The sequence below is a fragment of the Ruditapes philippinarum genome, unplaced genomic scaffold (assembly GCF_026571515.1).
Source record: "Ruditapes philippinarum isolate M1 unplaced genomic scaffold, ASM2657151v2 ctg490_1_1_1_1, whole genome shotgun sequence".
Classification (NCBI taxonomy): Eukaryota; Metazoa; Mollusca; class Bivalvia; order Venerida; family Veneridae; genus Ruditapes; species Ruditapes philippinarum.
The window spans coordinates 125,437-146,486 of NW_026863657.1; the positions used below are offsets into that span (position 1 = coordinate 125,437).

General features: G+C 32.7%; 2 protein-coding genes and 2 pseudogenes across 2 annotated transcripts; 2 read left to right on the top strand and 2 right to left on the bottom strand.

Moving 5' to 3' along the window:
- The first annotated feature begins 8,131 nt into the window (after positions 1–8,131).
- Positions 8,132–9,053, top strand: LOC132722856 (uncharacterized). The gene is made up of 2 exons (XM_060707440.1): positions 8,132–8,296; positions 8,684–9,053. The coding sequence occupies exons 1-2, from the start codon at positions 8,196–8,198 to the stop codon at positions 8,922–8,924; spliced, it is 342 nt and encodes a 113-aa protein (XP_060563423.1). The 5' UTR covers positions 8,132–8,195; the 3' UTR covers positions 8,925–9,053.
- A 1,998-nt stretch (positions 9,054–11,051) lies between these two features.
- Positions 11,052–13,208, bottom strand: LOC132722864 (uncharacterized; annotated as a pseudogene).
- A 5-nt stretch (positions 13,209–13,213) lies between these two features.
- On the top strand, positions 13,214–15,438 carry LOC132722854 (uncharacterized). Its single transcript, XM_060707439.1, has 2 exons — positions 13,214–13,440; positions 13,837–15,438. The coding sequence occupies exons 1-2, from the start codon at positions 13,340–13,342 to the stop codon at positions 15,281–15,283; spliced, it is 1,548 nt and encodes a 515-aa protein (XP_060563422.1). The 5' UTR covers positions 13,214–13,339; the 3' UTR covers positions 15,284–15,438.
- A 159-nt stretch (positions 15,439–15,597) lies between these two features.
- Positions 15,598–17,370, bottom strand: LOC132722855 (uncharacterized; annotated as a pseudogene).
- Between the last annotated feature and the right edge of the window lie 3,680 nt (positions 17,371–21,050).

Below are 21,050 nucleotides of genomic sequence, written 5' to 3' on the forward strand. Positions count from 1 at the left end.
CCCCCCCAAAAAAAAAAACAAAAAAAAAAACGCTAAAAAACAAAAGCAAAAAAAAAAATTGTGATTTTTTACTGTAAAGTGCAAGACTCTTAACTAAGTGACCAGGTAAGTGATATTTTTATTATTAGCTCGACTACATAAAGTATATGTAGACCTATCCTACTCACCTCGGTTTTTAAGTTCGCGCCAGCGTACATACTTTAAATTAATGCCTATAGATGTGCAGTAAATATTTTATCCCTAACTTTTTTATTAGCTCATCTGAGGACAATGTCCGTGCGTCAAAAATTTATTTAAACAACTTCTACTCCTAAACCACTTAGCCAAATTTGTTAAAACTTTGCAGGAGTGTACCTTGCATAAAGCTCTACCAAAGGTGTTCAAAGAATAAAATCCCATGCAGAACTTTTATTGCCATAGCAACCAAAAAAAAATATAAACCTTTCTTTTAAAAAATCCAAAGAGCTAGTGCTTAGATATTTGGCATGAAACATCTTATACTGAGTGTCTATCAAGTTTATTCCGATCAAAGCCCTGGGATAAAAATTGGCCTGCCCCAAAGGGTCATTAATTTTCATTATACATCTGTATGTACACATGTATATCTTATCATCATACACATCATGCGATAAGGTGTTAAACTAAAAAAAAAAAGTATTTACAGAACAATTTCCCTTTGAACATATAATTTTCCATAAAATAATGTTATTTTTTACTCTATGCTTCATTTCATCATAAGGGATTGACCTAAATTTTCAAATATGTGTACCTTACCAACAACTACATCATATGTGACAATGTTGTTCACTTAAGCACCAATATTTTTCCAGAATATTTCCCCATGAACTCATTTTTTTCCTCAAAATAATTATGTTACTTTTTACTAACTTCTTTATTTCTTAAGGTATCTACTTCTAACTTAAAATATATGTTCCTTATACATGTGTGACAATATTCATAGCTCTAGCATGAATATTTCCAGAATTATTTCCCCTTTGAACTTAGATGTTTATTATGCCCCCGAAGGGTGTCGCAAACAAGACTCGGGTTACTACGACTAAGGTCAAGGTCATTGTTGGGGTTTAAACTTTGTCATTTTTTATGTTATATAAATATAAAAGGTGGTGGTTCTGTCCGCTCTGAAACTTCTGTATTTCTCTATATTATATGCATGAAAGGATTTTATTTTTTCTTTCATATATGAAATAACCATAGATGCATGGTGTGTCGCGAACAAGGCTCGGTTTCTTACGACTAATGTCAAGGTCACTGTGGGGGTTCAAACTTTCAATTTTGATGTTAATATACAAATAGGCAGAGATGGCCGTGTATGCTCTGAAACTAATATGCATGAAAGGATAATATGTTTTATTTCACATATGAAATTATCATAAATGTATGATGTGTTGCCCTTAAGACATATAAATCAGTGTGGCAATACCACGTGACTATGACGTCATTTTCGGCATCATTTCCAAGACAAATATTGCTCGATTCGGAAAAGAAAATAGCCGTAAATATTTTATTTCTGTACCAATTTCTTTGGGATATGCACCAGTCTACGGGGAAAAATATAAGCTTTCCACAGAATATTGGATCTTCGTCAGTTTATAAGCCGTTTTATCAAACACTTTGCATAACCTTGGAAGTTGCTTGTATTAGAGCGGGCTTCAGTTGCAAGCTATTTCGTTTTCTGGCGTTATCTGGTCTACGTCATGATTAAAAAGTCAGGTTTACATTAACCGGGAGTACGGAAGGCAAAACTCTGCCTAAATATATTCATATTTTTATTATGAATGACATAAATCTTACATTTTTCTTCAATTGTCAATTCTGGCACCAGTTCCAAGTCGAAAAAAAGGACTACAGTTTAAAGCAGATTTTAGAATCCGTTGCAAATGCAAAGCAACATTCCTACCGGTATCTTTCTATAATTATGTTAACCATGAAAAACATTTTATTTACTATACGATTTACATTAACACAAATGAATATTTAAAAGATTTTTCTCGCTGCGCTATAAGTGATTTTAAAAGTCGTAAAATTGTTGTCTGTATTTGTAAAGAAATTGATTTGCTCTTTAATCATTGTTCTTTCACGGTAATGATTATGAAAAATATGTTTGTGTCATGTAGCAATACTAAACGTGGAATTGATAACACAAACCCTAAATATCACCAGAAACGGCAAAATTGAAAATGTTGCAGGCTCGGATTAACTTAGCTAGCCTGTCCAATGAACGTGCACAATCAGGATCACTTCGATTTGTATGCTGTGAAAAGGGTTACGCCTCAACGCGGCAATTTTAAAGTCAAAGGTTATTCTTTTCTTAAAGAGTTATTTATACGTATAACCATATAATTATATACATGCATAAAGAACCTGTAGCAATGTTTTAGTATGATAGATTCAGCTTTTTAACTCGTTGATAAAAAAATATTTTTACATCCTGTTTTCATACCCACGGTAACCGTTTTTCGTGAACTGGATATAACTTCGTTCACTTAAGAACACTATTAAACACACTATTAAACACTATCTATTTTATAATTGCATTTATTTCTGTTGATAAACTGCATATCTGACAAATTTAGTTAATTATATCAGTAAACACAGCTTTATCACAGAGCTCACCAATATACATTGTAAAGAGAGGAAGGGAACGGAATATTTATGGTTTGAAAACATTTAAATCGAGTAGAACTTTTTAACAATAATGTCTCTTTCAACTGAATAAAAACGATAGGGCTATTTGGGACTATTTCTTATCTATGTGGTCATTGGCTGTAAATGCATGGATTATTGCACGCGTCATGACCTGCAGATGTCCTCAACAGGATTTTTGTAGCATTTTAAGATTTAAAAAAGGACCACACATTAAAATCTAAAACATGATAAACATGACGCATATACTAAATAAGTGAATTATCTGATATGTAAATAAAGGAGTAAGTCATTTGACAGTTGAAGGATAAAAATTAAATATACTCTTCAAATGTAATCGTAATTTTACTAAGCTTATGTTAGCTATTCAATTACTCAATGGACGCATCAGTGGCATATGGACCCCAGTCATTGTTCTTGCCGATGTTGCTATTACAGATGTTAATGTAAATATTTATATAATTATTGATAATCATTGTTATTTCCGTCTTTTTGAATGTTTTGTTTCAAGAAATTTGACTGTGATCGATGGCTGTTTGTTTGTAAAATCATTTATCTGTTTACTATTTTCTACTTTGTTTACTCCACATGGCGTCCATTCTCGTTCTTATTCATGGCTATTTTGGGTCTTTTTTTATAAATAGAGAATCACAAGTAATGCAACTTGTAGTAACAATACTATCAGATTTACACGGCAAAGTTCAAATTGTGATTTCGTTTTTTTTTTATCAAACTCTATAGAAATTTATTATACAACAATTCCAGAAAATATATATATCTTTTAAAAGTCTCTCTTTTGAGGACAGAAGAACCTATTCGTCACATTCACGAGTGTCAGTGTTTGTCAGTTACTCTTTACAAAAATAAACTGAAAAAAACCTTTAGCTTTACAACACTCGCGTTATTAAAGTGTAACCCTTTCCATAGCATACAAATTTAAAGTGTTTTTTAACTCTTTCTCTCACTGAGAGCACATATATTTCTTATCAATTTCGCCATTGTGAAATAGAATAAAACACATTTTACTACATACAATAAAATGAGCAATACTTTAAACATCTTCAAAACGAAACCAAAATATTATCTTCCGATCTGCGTGTTTTGACGTGCACTATTGCGATACAAGTAAGAGTTATTGCTTTAAGGAACAATCGGTTTTTTCACAATCTCTCTGTGAAAGATCAACAATGAAAAACTAAATTGTAGAAAGAGAACGGTAGGCATGTTGCTTTGCATCTGCAACGGATTCTAAAATCTGCTTTAAACTGTAGTCCTTTTTTTCGACTTGGAACTGGTGCCAGAATTGACAATTGAAGAAAATTTAAGATTTATGTCATTCATAATAAAAATATGAACATATTTAGGTAGAGTTGTGCCTTCCGTACTCCCGGTTGATGTAAACCTGACTTTTTAATCATGACGTAGACCAGATAACGCCAGAAAACGAAATAGCTTGCAACTGAAGCCCGCTCTAATACAAGCAACTTCCAAGGTTATGCAAAGTGTTTGATAAAACAGCTTATAAACTGACGAAGATCCAATATTCTGTGGAAAGCTTATATTTTTCCCCGTAGACTGGTGCATATCCCAAAGAAATTGGTACAGAAATAAAATTTTTACGGCTATTTTCTGTTCCGAATCGAGCAACATTTGTCTTGGAAATGATGCCGAAAATGACGTCAATGTCACGTGGTATTGCCACACTGTAAATGATGTTTGTTGTGTTCGCTCTGTAACTTCCATATACATGAAAGTTTCATTTTTTTTTTAAATATATAAAGTCACCATAGATGGACAATGTGTTGTGAACAAGACCAAGGTTTCTTTCTCTAACTTAAAGGTCACTCAGCTGGGGTTCGAACTTTGTCAATTTTTACCACCACACTTATCATGTTATAGGTGGTTCATAACTAGAATCCTTAAGGGGCATTTGTCATGTTCTGTGACAGCTCTTCTTTATATATTATTTTTATATATTTATATTTCGCTCTTACTTCTTTATTTATGAAAGAATTTACTTCTAACTTTAAACAATAACATGACAAGCTACATAACTCTAGCGTCAATATTTTCAGAATCATCATCCTTTTTTACTCAGAATTTTCCGCATTAAATTTGGACTTAAAAATATGTTTCTGAACACTTATATCAGGTGCGAATAGATTTATAACTCCTGTATTTTAGTATTATCTCCATTAAATTTTGAACATGGGATTAAGTGAAAATTCATATATTTCTGAGTATTATCTTTGTCCTGAGTCCTGGCTCCTCTGGCAGCTATTGTGACTTTTCGTGTCCAGTTATGGTTTCCTAACAATAACTTAAAGGTCATCAATTTTTTACTATTATCTGCTCTTTTTCAATTGGTAAAGTTAAAGTGATTTAGTATTTTGTATGGAAGTCAAAATACTACTTTGGTTACATTTTGCCACCTTTTTTACATTTTTTTTTTTCACTTCAGAGCTTCTTTTCAATCAAAATGAATGATAAGCATCAATAATGCTTTAAACCCATTATTTTTATTATCATTACTAAACATTATTTTGCTCCTTAAGAAAAAAATAGAAATAATATAAATGTCTGAGGCATGATATGCATTTACCATGAAAGTAATTATACATTAGTGCAAGTGTTGGGAAAGTGTAAAAAGAAATTTTAGAAATAAAAAACCTATTCAATATTTTTGTTTCTAAAATTAATTTTTTAATATATCCCAACACTGTATCCCTGTCATTGTGAGTTGTAAGTGATTAAAATTCTTTTTAATTAATGTAATCCAGTCTTTTTAGTCTTTAACTTATTTCCAATTGAATGTATCTATGAAAATCTTAGTTTTCCTTATATCTAAAATGTTCTCTATATCCTCCAGCTAAAACTATACATTCTTGAAACATGATAAGATCATAAAACATTCTAGTGTGCTGCTATCAGTGATACTGTGACAAGCCATGTAATTATAATTAAATGCTCATCACTGGCCAGAGATATGAAATTTTGGGGGAAAACTGGAAATCTTGGGTTTATGCGTAGGACTGACTAAATAACTCGTGGCTACGACAAAGTATCACGTGCGCACGAGATATATAACAGTGCACAAATGTCTCCTTTGTGCCACCGTAGAGATGTTTTCGTGTAAACAATTTCTATGTAAACAACATTATTTTGCAATTATACAACCGTAACACCCTCCTGAGCGACTAGTTATGAGTACTATACAATTTTATCATTAAAAACAGTAATTTGAATTTAGTAATTAATAGTAAGTTTTGAGTAATAAATGTCCCTCGATAGCTTCCGTACCGATATTAACAAAATAATAAGCATTTACTTTCAACAGAAAATTACATGACGTTAAATGCAAAATAATAAGAATACAAAAAAAATGTATACATGTAGTTGTGTTAGTTTACACTGCAAGATTGTAGAATCTATACTCGACGATAAACGGGGACACTTATCATAACTAAGAAAACATAACTATTGCAAATACTATATTGTGCTCGCTGTAGGGGTTGTCTCTCCTGTACTGATATAATGCGCTTCTTTAAAAATTGTTAAGAGTATAATTATGCAAATGTGCAGAACAACTTTTTTAAATTAATACTTTATTAATGTCGGTCGTTGAGAAAACAGTTATAATAAGTCAAAAATGAAAAAAAAAACTTATCAAGCAAATACACTTTAAGGGACTCAACTGAGGATTTTTGACATGATGGGACTGAAAATATTTTTTCCAGATAAATGTACCATTTGATGTAGCACCTAAAACTCACTATTTAGAGATGAAAATTACGATTTTTACGAGTTTTAGCAGTATATTCAATAGTTTTCATACGAACTCCGTGACAGTTCTCACAAGAACTCCTTGACAAGTTATCATAATAACTCCATCTCTCGAATACCTCCTCCCCGTGTACATGTACTGTACGTTTAGGAGAATTATTTAGTGACGCGGCGGCCAAGTCCCATTTTACAGTGTTAAACAGTTATCATAACTGTATATTATCTTCAGTCATGGGTACTTGAGATATAAATTAAAATATCGAAAAATTAACAATTGTCAGCGTAACGCAATTAAAGCTTGACACTAAGTATATGTGACATTCTCCCGTCAAAGTTTCTAATTTCTGTAGAACAGCTCGGATGAACACTAACATATACATAGTATGGACTTTTGTTCTTCTATGAAAATTAACACTCATTATTTTGAAGAAATACAGCGTTTCCATTGGATGACAAATAAAGTTGGACACATATACCGGTATATTTGATATTTGATATACACTGAACAAAAGTTCTAACCGATCTACCTGAGTTTTCGCTTATATATGAAAAAGAATAATACAAATAGATCCGACTTTTATTTTATTTCGAAGAGAATGAACACATTGAGAATAATAAAATTATAACATTTTTCTATTTAAATAATACTTTATCGATATTTAAAAAAAAAAAATACTTTTATGAACAGCCACTCACCTGTCTGATAGAGGCTCCAGCATTCAACATTCCAACTGCTACGGCACGATCCTGCATCAACATTCGTGCCATGTTTTATGTTTTTTCACTTATACATGTACACTTAACAAGGATTTATGCAATGTAAAATTTAATACTCACCACGCTCTGCACGATCATTTCGTGCCGAAATGTGTAAACCGCCCCCTGCCTCCCGCGTGAGTGCATGGAACCGTATTAAATTATTTTTCATTCCACAAATCGGTAGAAAATGACACAAAAATCACCTCTGCAAAATTTTATAAGGATCTATTGACCCGTTATAAAGTAATCAAAATTTAAAAAGTGATCGGTTAGAACTTTTTTTAAGTGTATATATAAATTAGTAAGACCATATAAAAATCATACTTATGTTTGACAGTTCATTTTTGTCTGATATAAAAAATTACAAAAAGAGAACATTTTGTCAAGCTCGATCACATGACAAAATGTTCGCTAACGTGCAATCCCGACGACCACGTAATCGAGTTCAACATACGGGCATTTACAATTTATCTGCAAAATAATGGTTATATTCGATTCTTTATGTGAAACATTACATTTTCAGTCGAATTTTTAGAATTTTTGTTTACACATAAAATGAATCCGTACTGTATTGTTCAACAACATTGACCTGGCATCTTGTATATGACACTGTAGTCCCTGTAGTCGGTATATTTCGTAAGCGTGATATACTTGTAAATCGATATGAATGTAAATATCTTTTTCGTTTAAATGGTTTATATTTAAAATCCTTAGCGTAGTTGGTAAAGCTTCGGTCTCACTTACTCCCGGCAGAGTCCAGGACCATCCCGGTAAGTTACTGGGATGATTCGGGACGATCTGGGGCGAAATTATTGTTGCGGTCACACTAACCCCGGCAGCACTAAGGTAATTCCCAATGGCAAATCGCAGTCGGTTATCTTCCCCTGTTTCGCCGCTAGGTGCGCTTTACACCCGGTCCTGGAAATGTAAACATCTTGGAATGTACATGTCCGTTATTTACTCGATGTTGGATCGCTACTTGTACACTTATGGATTCTAAGTTTGGAAGCTTAACAATTCCGGAATTGGAAAAGGAATTGAAGAAAAGAAATGCGAAACAATCGGGTAGAAAGAAAGATTTAGTAGAAAGGTGTGTATTTTTCTTGGAAAACATCACGGCCGAGCTTCGATGGCGATCGCATTTTTTTTTTTGATAAAATTTTACATTCGATACACGTTAAAACCATTGTTCTTGTAATGTTAAAAGGTGTATGAAACTTTCTGAAAGTAATTTTCATGTATTTGTGATAAAGAAGCATCATGATGAACGATGTATCCAGCATCCCATGGAAATTCGTTTTGTAAGTAAGTGGGTGGGATACGACTTTTCGAACAGACTGCGTTAAACGTCGGAAAAATATCAAATGACTGTGATTAAATATTGAATAATATTTGAGTTATTAATTAACAATAAGTAGTAAACTTATTTATTTAACTTCCATAGATAAACTGACCGTTATTTTTTCGTGTTTTTCAGATTGGAAGCCTATGAAAGAAATTTGAACTTTGGACAATCTGATGTATCTGCACCTGATTATTATATTACGCTTCCAGAGAAAAGTAATTATAAAGATGTTAATTCTGACACAAAATTCTGTCCAATTATATTAGAAAAGGTGAATGACTATCTTGAAGCGTTTGACAAAAATTTCGACATTGCACTGACAAAGAAAATTTATGATGAAAAGTTTTTACTATTTTTTCCGCCTTGCAAGTGATGACAGTTAATTGTATGTTAACAGCTGTTGCCAGGCTGAGATGAAAAAAAGTGTTTCATACAAAATGGATATTGTTTTTAAAAGGAATGGGGACATTCTTGAGAGTCAGTGTGAGTGTGCTGCAGGAATGGGGCCAAATGCACATTGTAAACATGTATGTACAGTCTTATATGCATGTATCATATTTGCAACATAAAAAACAGTACATGTACAGGAAACATGCACACAAAAGCTGCAGACCTTTCAAAAGTGAAAAAAATACATTGGAAGTCCTTTAAAGGCTAATCAGTTAAATTTACCAGGAGCAGATGAATTTACATCACTAGACTTTGATCCACGCCCTCCACAATTTAGAAACCATCCTGGTTACAAGGACCACTTTAGAAACGCATGTCTCAGTGTTGCTGGCTCATCAATGATGCCAATATTTCAACTGTTTGAACCAGCTAACAGCTTGGCTGTCGCTCATGACCATGACTATTTATTGTTAACCCTGAAGATCATTTTTTAGAGTGTATTCTTGTAACCAAAATTACACTGGAAGAAAGAAAAGCAATTGAAAGGAGAACCATAGGACAGAGTAAAAAACCCTCAGTGGTATGATGAAAGAACAAAGAGATTGTCATCATCAATGTTTGGTCGCATTGTGAAAGCTCTGAATTCTGACAAAACAGACAAAACAAAACTAGCATCTTCATTGGTGAATGTAGTCAAAATAACTGCTCCAGCATTAAAACATGGACTTAAATATGAAACAATGGCCATATCCAGATATATGACAGAATCTGGAGAGGAAGTTAAAATGTGTGGCATTGTTGTTGCCAGAGATCTTCCATTTTTGTCCTGCTCACCAGATGGCATTATAAATAACAAACAAATAGTTGAAGTGAAGTGTCCTTATTCTGCTAAAGATAAACCAATTAACAGTGTAACTGTGCCCTATCTGAAATCTGACAAAGAATCTGGATTTTATTTAGATAAGAATCATGATTATTTTTTTCAAATTCAAGGTCAACTTCTTTGTACTGAGGCAGAAGAGTGTGTGTTTATTGTTACACAATAACTGACATGGTTTTACTTTAAAGTACCTCGTGACGAAGATTTTATTATGAAAATGATACAGGGCTTGAAAACCTTTTTTGATTTGTATTTCAAGGAAGCACTTTTTTAGAAAAACGATTTTACAAAACATATGTTGAGTAATGGTGACACTTAAAAAGATTTCTGAAAACATCAAACTTTATTGATAATAGTAAGAGAATACATGCATAGTGTATTGATGGTCAATGATTTATACATGTGATGTATTTATAAAACTATCAAAAATATTTTGCTCATAGAATTATAGAAAAAATAAATGTTGTGATACTCCATCTAATTTTTATTTTATTTTTTTCTTTGAAAAACATTTTAGGTCTGTAATATGAAAAATATTCACAGTAACATGTTACATAAAAAATGTTTCTTAGTCTGAAACTTAGTGCTTCAAAATGTATTTTTAGTCAAATTATTTCAAGTGCATGCAAAAGTTAAATTTTTTACACATGTATGTACAATGTATAAAAATTTATATTCACAAGGTTCTCACTAACAAAAAAAAATATTGAAGAATTTTGATGTTTTTAAGGTATTAGGCCATTAAATTTCAGACTTAAACTTAAAGGCATATAATGTCTCAGAAATCAATATTTTTTTTTATAAATTCCATGTTTTTATAGTGTAAACTTTGAATAATGGTTTAAGGGGCATGCTAGATTTTAACAACTAAAAAAGTAGCATGAACGTAGTAATGTGTCATAAAGGAAGAAAATGTAAACAAAAAAGTATTTGATATCCAGACAAAGTAACTAACTCTCTTAATTATACCGATTGCCAAAAGAGCTATAGTTACAAAAGAAAGCGATAATATATATGCAAATGAGTATAACTTTGAAAACTGTATCAAAAAAAAAAACAAAAAAAAATTGTTTTTGAGAAAAATATCGGTGTAGAATTTCTGAGACATAATGGGCCTTTAAAATCAAACTTCAACTTTCTAAAATTGAATTCATGCATTTGTGGAAAATAATTCGTGGTTCTAAAATTGCAAAGCATGGCACAAATATAATATCTGATGAGACTTAGCATTCAGTACCAACATTGGATAACAAAAATTTTGTACGTTTTTCCAAGGCCAATTAAGCGTTCTATATGTACTCTTTTGCTGGAAATTTGGCGGTCCTTTATAACAATTTTTCCTGACATTCTGTTCTTTTTTTTGAAAAATGTTGGCACATTAATTGTTACATTATAAGGCGCAAACAAATCTTGCACATTGAATCCTTTGTCTGCCATTATGGAATCTCCAGGATCACACATGGTAAATAGAGAACTACGTTCAACAATTTGTCTGTCACTTGTTGATCCACCATATAAGGGGGATATATATGTTATTACGCCTCCTGGTGAAGCACCAATTAAAGTTTTTACTGTATTCCGGTTCTTATAGGTTGAATATGTCGCCTGTTGAGCTCTTGGGGCCTTTGGTTTTTTTTTATAGGACACTCTGTTCCATCAATAACTACACGTGTTAGTTGGAAATTTAGACTTAAAGTCTGAGGGAGAAAAGTAGCGCACTAAATTTCGTGATGGCCATATATATTAATTTCACGCCACTGTTTAGACATAAAATGTTATCCATGTATAGACTACATTTTTAACACTTCCCCTCTGATATATTAAACAGTCTTGAAAGTTCAAAAATGTGTCATATTCCTTCTTAGTTTCATAAGTGTGATGAAAAATTGGTTTTGCACAGAGATAGATATGACATGGTGGTATAAGTAATTAAGATTGTATGCTGCAGGCCCAAGTGTATTTAATACAAACATGAATTTCATGTAACTTTCTAACCCTGTGTAGAAAAGAATTCCTTCATTGTCATTTGCAAAGTTATCAATATCAAACATTGGTTTTGCTACTGTTTGCGAAGCACAATCTTTTACCATCTTTAATGGAACAGCAGTATATATATTATCATCATCCGAGGGTTGTACGATCTCTTCAATTACATCTAAAGGCTGCGAAAATTCGGCTTCTAAATGTCGGACAACATCAGACTCTCTTTTCCTCTTCCGACTTTCTCTCACACACAGCCGTTCACTCCGACTTACATCTGATGGGGTTTTTGGTTTTGTCCATTGAAATAGCGTGGGAACAGCAGATGACAGGAGCTTCTGTTGACAGGGTTTTCTTCCTACAAAATAAAAAGTAGCAGTATGTAAAAAATAAAAAAAATAATGTATCTTATTTAATCAATTTGACTAGTACTGAAATAACAATAAAAGGTAAATGATTAATTTCAGGGGATGTACCATTCACCATCTCCTATCGGTAATTCCCATAATTCGGTGAATAGTATTACATGTTTTACTTTATTGTCTTGTCCGTAATATACAAATGTAAAAATAAACAATTAATAACAGAAACAAAATACATTACATGCGAAAAATAATATATTTCATATCAACACCCTGTCTCATTCAATTTTAATAATTAAGACCGGCACTGACAGGGCCAGTAAATATGAATTATGATACTATATCCCTGGTCAAAATAGACCGGGAGAGACCGGTGCATAGTTTATCCCTAATATCAATTTGTTTTATCAGCAGCTGCACTAAATTAAAAATCACTTGTATAACATCATATAATACTGATCAATTCATTATAAATAGTAGAAAGGTTTATCATATTTATATAGGTTGTCACAGCTAGGTCAACCATTAACTTATAAATTATATCCCACATTGTGCAACACAAGCCTTCAGCTTTACCCCACCCACTGACACACATCATTATTTGTATCCAATTTTACCATAACAGAACGTATAATGTACCAATTTTTGTTTATTCCTAAATGTTTTAACAATTTATGAACGAAACATACCGTCTTTTGTTTGCTGAAGGTAATCTTCAGGCCTAAAATGCGACTTGCACACAACGGCTGAAGCCGATGGTATCCAGTTTTTCATTGTTTCAACATCGAGGCGTTTTTATGGCTACAATCCATTTCTCCCGTCGGTCTTTTTCGGTTGGGAATTCATGCCCTCCTCTATTGTGACAATTTGGTACACAACAACACGTACTCGGCATTATAAACTTAGAATTTTTGTTAAAAATCACAAAGATATAACTTTACTTCCTGGTTTGTAGTAGGATAAAATCCGAGTACGCCGGATATTTATGGACCGGGTAAAGTGGCGACACCTACAAAGGAACGACAACTCACTGCGATTTACCATTGGCAAATCGCAGTCGGTTATCTTCCCCTGTTTCGCCGCTAGGTGCGCTTTACACCCGGTCCTGGAAATGTAAACATCTTGGAATGTACATGTCCGTTATTTACTCGATGTTGGATCGCTACTTGTACACTTATGGATTCTAAGTTTGGAAGCTTAACAATTCCGGAATTGAAAAAGGAATTGAAGAAAAGAAATGCGAAACAATCGGGTAGAAAGAAAGATTTAGTAGAAAGGTGTGTATTTTTCTTGGAAAACATCACGGCCGAGCTTCGATGGCGATCGCATTTTTTTTTTTTTTTTTTGGATAAAATTTAACATTCGATACACGTTAAAACCATTGTTCTTGTATTGTTAAAAGGTGTATGAAACTTTCTGAAAGTAATTTTCATGTATTTGTGATAAAGAAGCATCATGATGAACGATGTATCCAGCATCCCATGGAAATTCGTTTTGTATAGTAAGTGGGTGGGGTACGACTTTTCGAACAGACTGCGTTAAACGTCGGAAAAATATCAAATGACTGTGATTAAATATTGAATAATATTTGAGTAATTAATTAACAATAAGTAGTAAACTTATTTATTTAACTTCCATAGATAAACTGACCGTTATTTTTTCGTGTTTTTCAGATTGGAAGCCTATGAAAGAAATTTGAACTTTGGACAATCTGATGTATCTGCACCTGATTATTATATTACGCTTCCAGAGAAAAGTAATTATAAAGATGTTAATTCTGACACAAAATTCTGTCCAATTACATTAGAAAAGGTGAATGACTATCTTGAAGCGTTTGACAAAAATTTCGACATTGCACTGACAAAGAAAATTTATGATGAAAAGTTTTTACTATTTTTCCGCCTTGCAAGTGACTGTGATGACAGTAAATTGTATGTTAACAGCTGTTGCCAGGCTGAGATGAAAAAAAGTGTTTCATACAAAATCGATATTGTTTTTAAAAGGAATGGGGACATTCTTGAGAGTCAGTGTGAGTGTGCTGCAGGAATGGGGCCAAATGCACATTGTAAACATGTATGTACAGTCTTATATGCATGTATCATATTTGCAACTAAAAAAACAGTACATGTACAGGAAACATGCACACAAAAGCTGCAGACCTTTCAAAAGTGCAAAAGATACATTGGAAGTCCTTTAAAGGCTAATCAGTTAAATTTACCAGGAGCAGATGAATTTACATCACTAGACTTTGATCCACGCCCTCCACAATTTAGAAACCATCCTGGTTACAAGGACCACTTTAGAAACGCATGTCTCAGTGTTGCTGGCTCATCAATGATGCCAATATTTCAACTGTTTGAACCAGCTAACAGCTTGGCTGTCGCTCATGACCATGACTATTTATTGTTAACCCCTGAAGATCATTTTTTAGAGTGTATTCTTGTAACCAAAATTACACTGGAAGAAAGAAAAGCAATTGAAAGGAGAACCATAGGACAGAGTAAAAACCCTCAGTGGTATGATGAAAGAACAAAGAGATTGTCATCATCAATGTTTGGTCGCATTGTGAAAGCTCTGAATTCTGACAAAACAGACAAAACAAAACTAGCATCTTCATTGGTGAATGTAGTCAAAATAACTGCTCCAGCATTAAAACATGGACTTAAATATGAAACAATGGCCATATCCAGATATATGACAGAATCTGGAGAGGAAGTTAAAATGTGTGGCATTGTTGTTGCCAGAGATTTTCCATTTTTGTCCTGCTCACCAGATGGCATTATAAATAACAAACGAATAGTTGAAGTGAAGTGTCCTTATTCTGCTAAAGATAAACCAATTAACAGTGTAACTGTGCCCTATCTGAAATCTGACAAAGAATCTGGATTTTATTTAGATAAGAATCATGATTATTTTTTTCAAATTCAAGGTCAACTTCTTTGTACTGAGGCAGAAGAGTGTGTGTTTATTGTTTACACAATAACTGACATGGTTTACTTTAAAGTACCTCGTGACGAAGATTTTATTATGAAAATGATACAGGGCTTGAAAACCTTTTTTGATTTGTATTTCAAGGAAGCACTTTTAGAAAAACGATTTTACAAAACATATGTTGAGTAATGGTGACACTTAAAAGATTTCTGAAAACATCAAACTTTATTGATAATAGTAAGAGAATACATGCATAGTGTATTGATGGTCAATGATTTATACATGTGATGTATTTATAAAACTATCAAAAATATTTTGCTCATAGAATTATAGAAAAAATAAATGTTGTGATACTCCATCTAATTTTTATTTTATTTTTTTCTTTGAAAACATTTTAGGTCTGTAATATGAAAATATTCACAGTAACATGTTACATAAAAAATGTTTCTTAGTCTGAAACTTATGCTTCAAAATGTATTTTAGTCAAATTATTTCAAGTGCATGCAAAGTAAATTTTACACATGTATGTACAATGTATAAATTATATTCACAAGGTTCACTAACAAAAAAAAATATTGAAGAATTTTGATGTTTTAAGGTATAGGCATAAATTTCAGACTTAAACTTAAAGGCATATAATGTCTCAGAAATCAATATTTTTTTATAATTCCATGTTTTATAGTGTAAACTGTTGAATAATGGTTTAAGGGCATGCTAGACGTTAAACAACTAAAAAAGTAGCACTGAACGTTAGTAATGTGTCATAAAGGAAGAAAATGTAAACAAAAAAGTATTTGATATCCAGACAAAGTACTAACTCTCTATAATTATACCGATTGCCAAAAGAGCTATAGTTACAAAAGAAAGTCGATATATATGGCAAATGAGTATAACTTTGAAAACTGTATCAAAAAAAAAACAAATAAAAAATTGTTTTTGAGAAATAATATCGGTAGAATTTCTGAGACATAATGGGCCTTTAAATCAAACTTCAACTTTCAAAATTGAATTCATGCATTTGTGGAAATAATTCGTGGTCTAAAATTGCAAAGCATGAAGCAAACAAATATAATATCTGATGAAACTTTAGCATCAGTACCAGACATTGGATGACACAAAATTTTGTATGTTTTTCCAAGACCAATTAAGCGTTCTATATGTACTCTTTTACTGGATATTTGGCGGTCCTTCATCAACAATTTTTCCTGACATTCTGTCCTTCTTTTTTTTTGAAAAATGTTGGCACATTAATTGTCAAATTGTAAGGCGCAAACAAATCCTGCACATTAAATCCTATGTCGGCCATTATTGAATCTCCAGGATCACACATGGTGAATAAAGAACTACGTTCAACAATTTGTCTGTCACTTGTTGATCTACCGTATAAAGGAGATATATATGTTACGACCCCTCCTGGTGAAGCACCAATTAAAGTTTTGACTGTATTCCTGTTCTTATAGGTTGAATATGTCGCTTGTTGAGGTCTTGGGGCCTTTGATTTTTTTATGGGACACTCGGTTCCATCAATAACTACACGTGTACTTGGAAATTTAGACTTAAAGTCTGAGGGAGAAAAGTAGCGCACTAAATTTCGTGATGGCCATATATTAATTTCACGCCACTGTTTTGACATAAATAATATCCATGTATAAACTACATTTTTAACACTTCCTTCTGATATATTAAACCGTCTTGAAAGTTCAAAATGTGTCATATTTCTTCTAAGTTTCATAAGTGTAATGATAAATTGATTTGGCACAAAGAAAGATATGACATGGTGGTATAAGTAATTAAGATTATATGCTGCATGCCCAAGTGTATTTAATACAAACATGAATTTCACGTAACTTTCTAACCCAGTGTAGAAAAGAATTCCTTCATTGTCATTTACAAAGTTATCAATATCAAATATTGGTTTTGCTACTGTTTGCGAAGCACAATCTTTTACCATTTTTAATGGAACAGCAGTATATATAATATCATCATCCGAGGGTTGTACGATCTCTTCAATAACATCTAAAGGCTGCGAAAATTCAGCTTCTAATTGTCGGACAACATCAGACTCTCTTTTCCTCTTCCGCCTTTCTCTCACACACTGCCGTTCACTCCAACTTACATCTGATGGGGTTTTCGGTTTTGTCCATTGAAATAGCGTGGGAACAGCAGATGACAGGAGCTTCTGTTGACAGGGTTTTTTTCCTACAAAATAAAAAGGAGCAGTATATAAAAAATAAAAAAATAATGTATCTTATTTAATCAATTTGACTGGTACTAAAGGTAAATGATTAATTTCAGGGCATGTACCATTCACCATCTCCTATCGGTAATTCCCATAATTCGGTGAATAGTATTACATGTTTTACTTTATTGTCTTGTCCGTAATATACAAATGTAAAAATAAACAATTAATAACAGAAACAAAATACATTACATGCGAAAAATAATATATTTCATATCAACACCCTGTCTCATTCAATTTTAATAATTAAGACCGGCACTGACAGGGCCAGTAAATATGAATTATGATACTATATCCCTGGTCAAAATAGACCGGGAGAGACCGGTGCATAGTTTATCCCTAATATCAATTTGTTTTATCAGCAGCTGCACTAAATTAAAAATCACTTGTATAACATCATATAATACTGATCAATTCATTATAAATAGTAGAAAGGTTTATCATATTTATATAGGTTGTCACAGCTAGGTCAACCATTAACTTATAAATTATATCCCACATTGTGCAACACAAGCCTTCAGCTTTACCCCACCCACTGACACACATCATTATTTGTATCCAATTTTACCATAACAGAACGTATAATGTACCAATTTTTGTTTATTCCTAAATGTTTTAACAATTTATGAACGAAACATACCGTCTTTTGTTTGCTGAAGGTAATCTTCAGGCCTAAAATGCGACTTGCACACAACGGCTGAAGCCGATGGTATCCAGTTTTTCATTGTTTCAACATCGAGGCGTTTTATGGCTACAATCCATTTCTCCCGTCGGTCTTTTTCGGTTGGGAATTCATGCCCTCCTCTTTTGTGACAATTTGGTACACAACAACACGTACTCGGCATTATTAACTTAGAATTTTTGTTAAAAATCACAAAGATATAACTTTACTTCCTGGTTTGTAGTAGGATAAAATCCGAGTACGCCGGATATTTATGGACCGGGTAAAGTGGCGACACCTACAAAGGAACGACAACTCACTGCGATTTACCATTGGCTGGATGCGCTCCGGATCATCCAGACAGAGCCCATGTGAACCTACGGTTCATGCCGGTGCTTCCACGGTCGTTCCCGGATGACGCCGGAAGAGCCCCGGTTGACCCATGCAGAGCCGCGGTCGATAAAGACAGAGCCCCGGCAGAGCCAAGGAAGATCCAGGCAGAGCCCCGGTAGAACCCCGGTGGATTGAAAACGCGCGAAACTTACCGGGATGGTCCTGGGCTCTGCCGGGAGTAAGTGAGACCGCAGCTTTAAGGAGCTTCACTTGAAGAATTTAGACGTTAATTGATAGGTTCGAATCCTTTTTCAGGGATTTCATTTTTTATTCTAATTTTAAAGTTGCCATTCTTTTTAAGCTATTGCAAACCTTTTTGTTGTGTATAAGTATAAGTATGTGCGTGCGTGCATACGTGAGTGCGTGCGTGATATCTGTGTAGTATTTTTGATTAATAACTGTCTTTATATGCACTAAAGGATATACGACTGCATAATGACACAAAGTATCATATTATTGTGTATTCTCAAGCTAGGTGCAGTTAAACGATTTCAAATTGATTCTTGCAATTAAATTAAAAAAATCTAAACATGGTGAATCGAACCAGAGACAGTCAGATCGGTAGTCCGACATCGATACCAATACACCACACCTCACTAACGAGTGAGGTTATCAAATATATCCATATATTCGATAGATACTGGTCAGTGTTTATTCAAATGACCTTTACGAAAGTTAATGAAGTGCCAGGTCAAAGTTGTTGGACAATACAAGTGAACATTTCGTATCAATAAGACATTGATCACAACTGACAAATAGCTGTAAAAAATACCACATGCACTACATCATAGTGCTATCAGTGTGTTAGGTGGGCGCTTTAATTGTGTACTTTTAGCAGATATAAAAATGCAAGTGGCGTATTCGGGCATGATTAATGAAGTTGTCAAAGTAACGCCACATTTCTTACTAAATCACCACATGTAAATACCATAACTATATTAATTACTCAATAATAAACTTACGATGAGAAACGTTACAATCAAAGAAATAATATCATGAAAAAGAATTTTGACAGGTTATATGTCCTTGTAAAGACTGTTGGGTAGACACTCATTTATACACGGATATATAACCTGTCAAAAATCTTTAAAAACGAATTATTATTACAGCGCAATTCTTTTGTTTAAATATTATAACAGTAATCTTGTTTATAGCTTATTTAAAGTCGCGACTATCCAGTTAAAATCAACTTTGTAAATATGAAGTGTTATAAAATCGCTAAAACAAAATGACAAAATATAAATTAAGCTATTTCTCAATAAAAATCTGTTTATAATTGAGACACGAAAATGACATTGAACTTATTTCTTATTTCATGTTAAAACAAACTGGTTTCATTGGCATTCTTGTGCCTTTCTGGTTTTTTTTTTCAAATATTCTTTAAAAGAAATGGACATTTTGCAACACAAACTGTTGTTGTTGTTGTTCGTTGTTCGTTGTTGTCGTCGTATTTAATTTCATGTTTCCAAGCAATATTCGATGGAAAATACTGATCTAGGAATGTAATATTATATCAATGGTTTCAAATTTAAACATCTTAAATTGAGTTATTCTATACCAGTGTTAACTCGTATCATATATGTACCAGGTTTAAGCATTTTACAATAAGCCCCGTGCGGCTTGATTTATATGGCCCACAAAAGTAATATACGACCATATATCGTTTTTCAAAATGTTAATAACGAATTGCATTCTTTAAAATCTGCAGATTGTATTAAGACTGGTATTTATTTAATATTATCCTTTAACTTACTCGAACATTTATGTTATACATTTGTGCATGAAAACAAGCTTGAATATGTCTGTTTTATTTTTCGGCTTCTTATTGCTATTAAGTTTATACAAATACAATTTTATCTTTTGCTTTTTTTATTAAAATATTAAGAAAGATCTTGCAAAGACCACAGACATCAAAAAGTTTACTGTAAATTTTAAAAATGGTAATAAGAAAAGAGATATGTATTTGATAAAAATCGTTTTATTACAAAAATAGCAATTTACCAGTATAAGATATTGCTTGGTTGCAAAGTGCGTAAAGGCGATCTGTGGTGGTCTTCTCCTCTATTTTATTGACCTGATAAGGCCTTTATGATGTGAGAGTAGTGAAATAAATTATGAAGGACATATCATATAAATCAGCTAATTACAGCCGCATTTACACAGACAGATATAATAGACAAAGTATAGAAGAGGAAATAATGTTGCCCAACAGACAACCTTAATAATCTAATAAACAACGTTTTTCTTTGACGGGAACTTTTAGATGACATCTATAATAAAATCATTAATTTGGATAAATGACTGGATAGGTCAGTAAATACGAGCATGCTATAATCTTTAAATCGGCATGTATGGTATATCACACAATTTTGACTTGGTATCGAAATTAATTAAAAATGTACCGATATTTGTATCACATAAGATCGATGTATCGTGATTTTTTTAAAGGCCCATTTTGCCTTTTATTTTTTATTCTAAAAAAGCCTTTTTATTGTTTGTGTCCTGTTATAGTTTCCATAAAGTAACACTTTGGCTAATTACCTAAACCATCTTTTGCTTCTGTTTGTTTGCTACCGCATGTTGGCAATAAATACATTTATATATTAGGTATTTTGTATGCAAGTCAAAATAGGATTTATCTTACCTTAATAAAACGCATGTCT

Coding starts and splice junctions, on each gene's coding strand:
- LOC132722856 (XM_060707440.1), top strand. CDS start 8,196: ATGGATTCTAAGTTTGGAAGCTTAACAATTCCGGAATTGGAAAAGGAA. Junction 8,297..8,683: donor AAGAAAGATTTAGTAGAAAG/GTGTGTATTTTT, acceptor CGTGTTTTTCAG/ATTGGAAGCCTATGAAAGAA.
- LOC132722854 (XM_060707439.1), top strand. CDS start 13,340: ATGGATTCTAAGTTTGGAAGCTTAACAATTCCGGAATTGAAAAAGGAA. Junction 13,441..13,836: donor AAGAAAGATTTAGTAGAAAG/GTGTGTATTTTT, acceptor CGTGTTTTTCAG/ATTGGAAGCCTATGAAAGAA.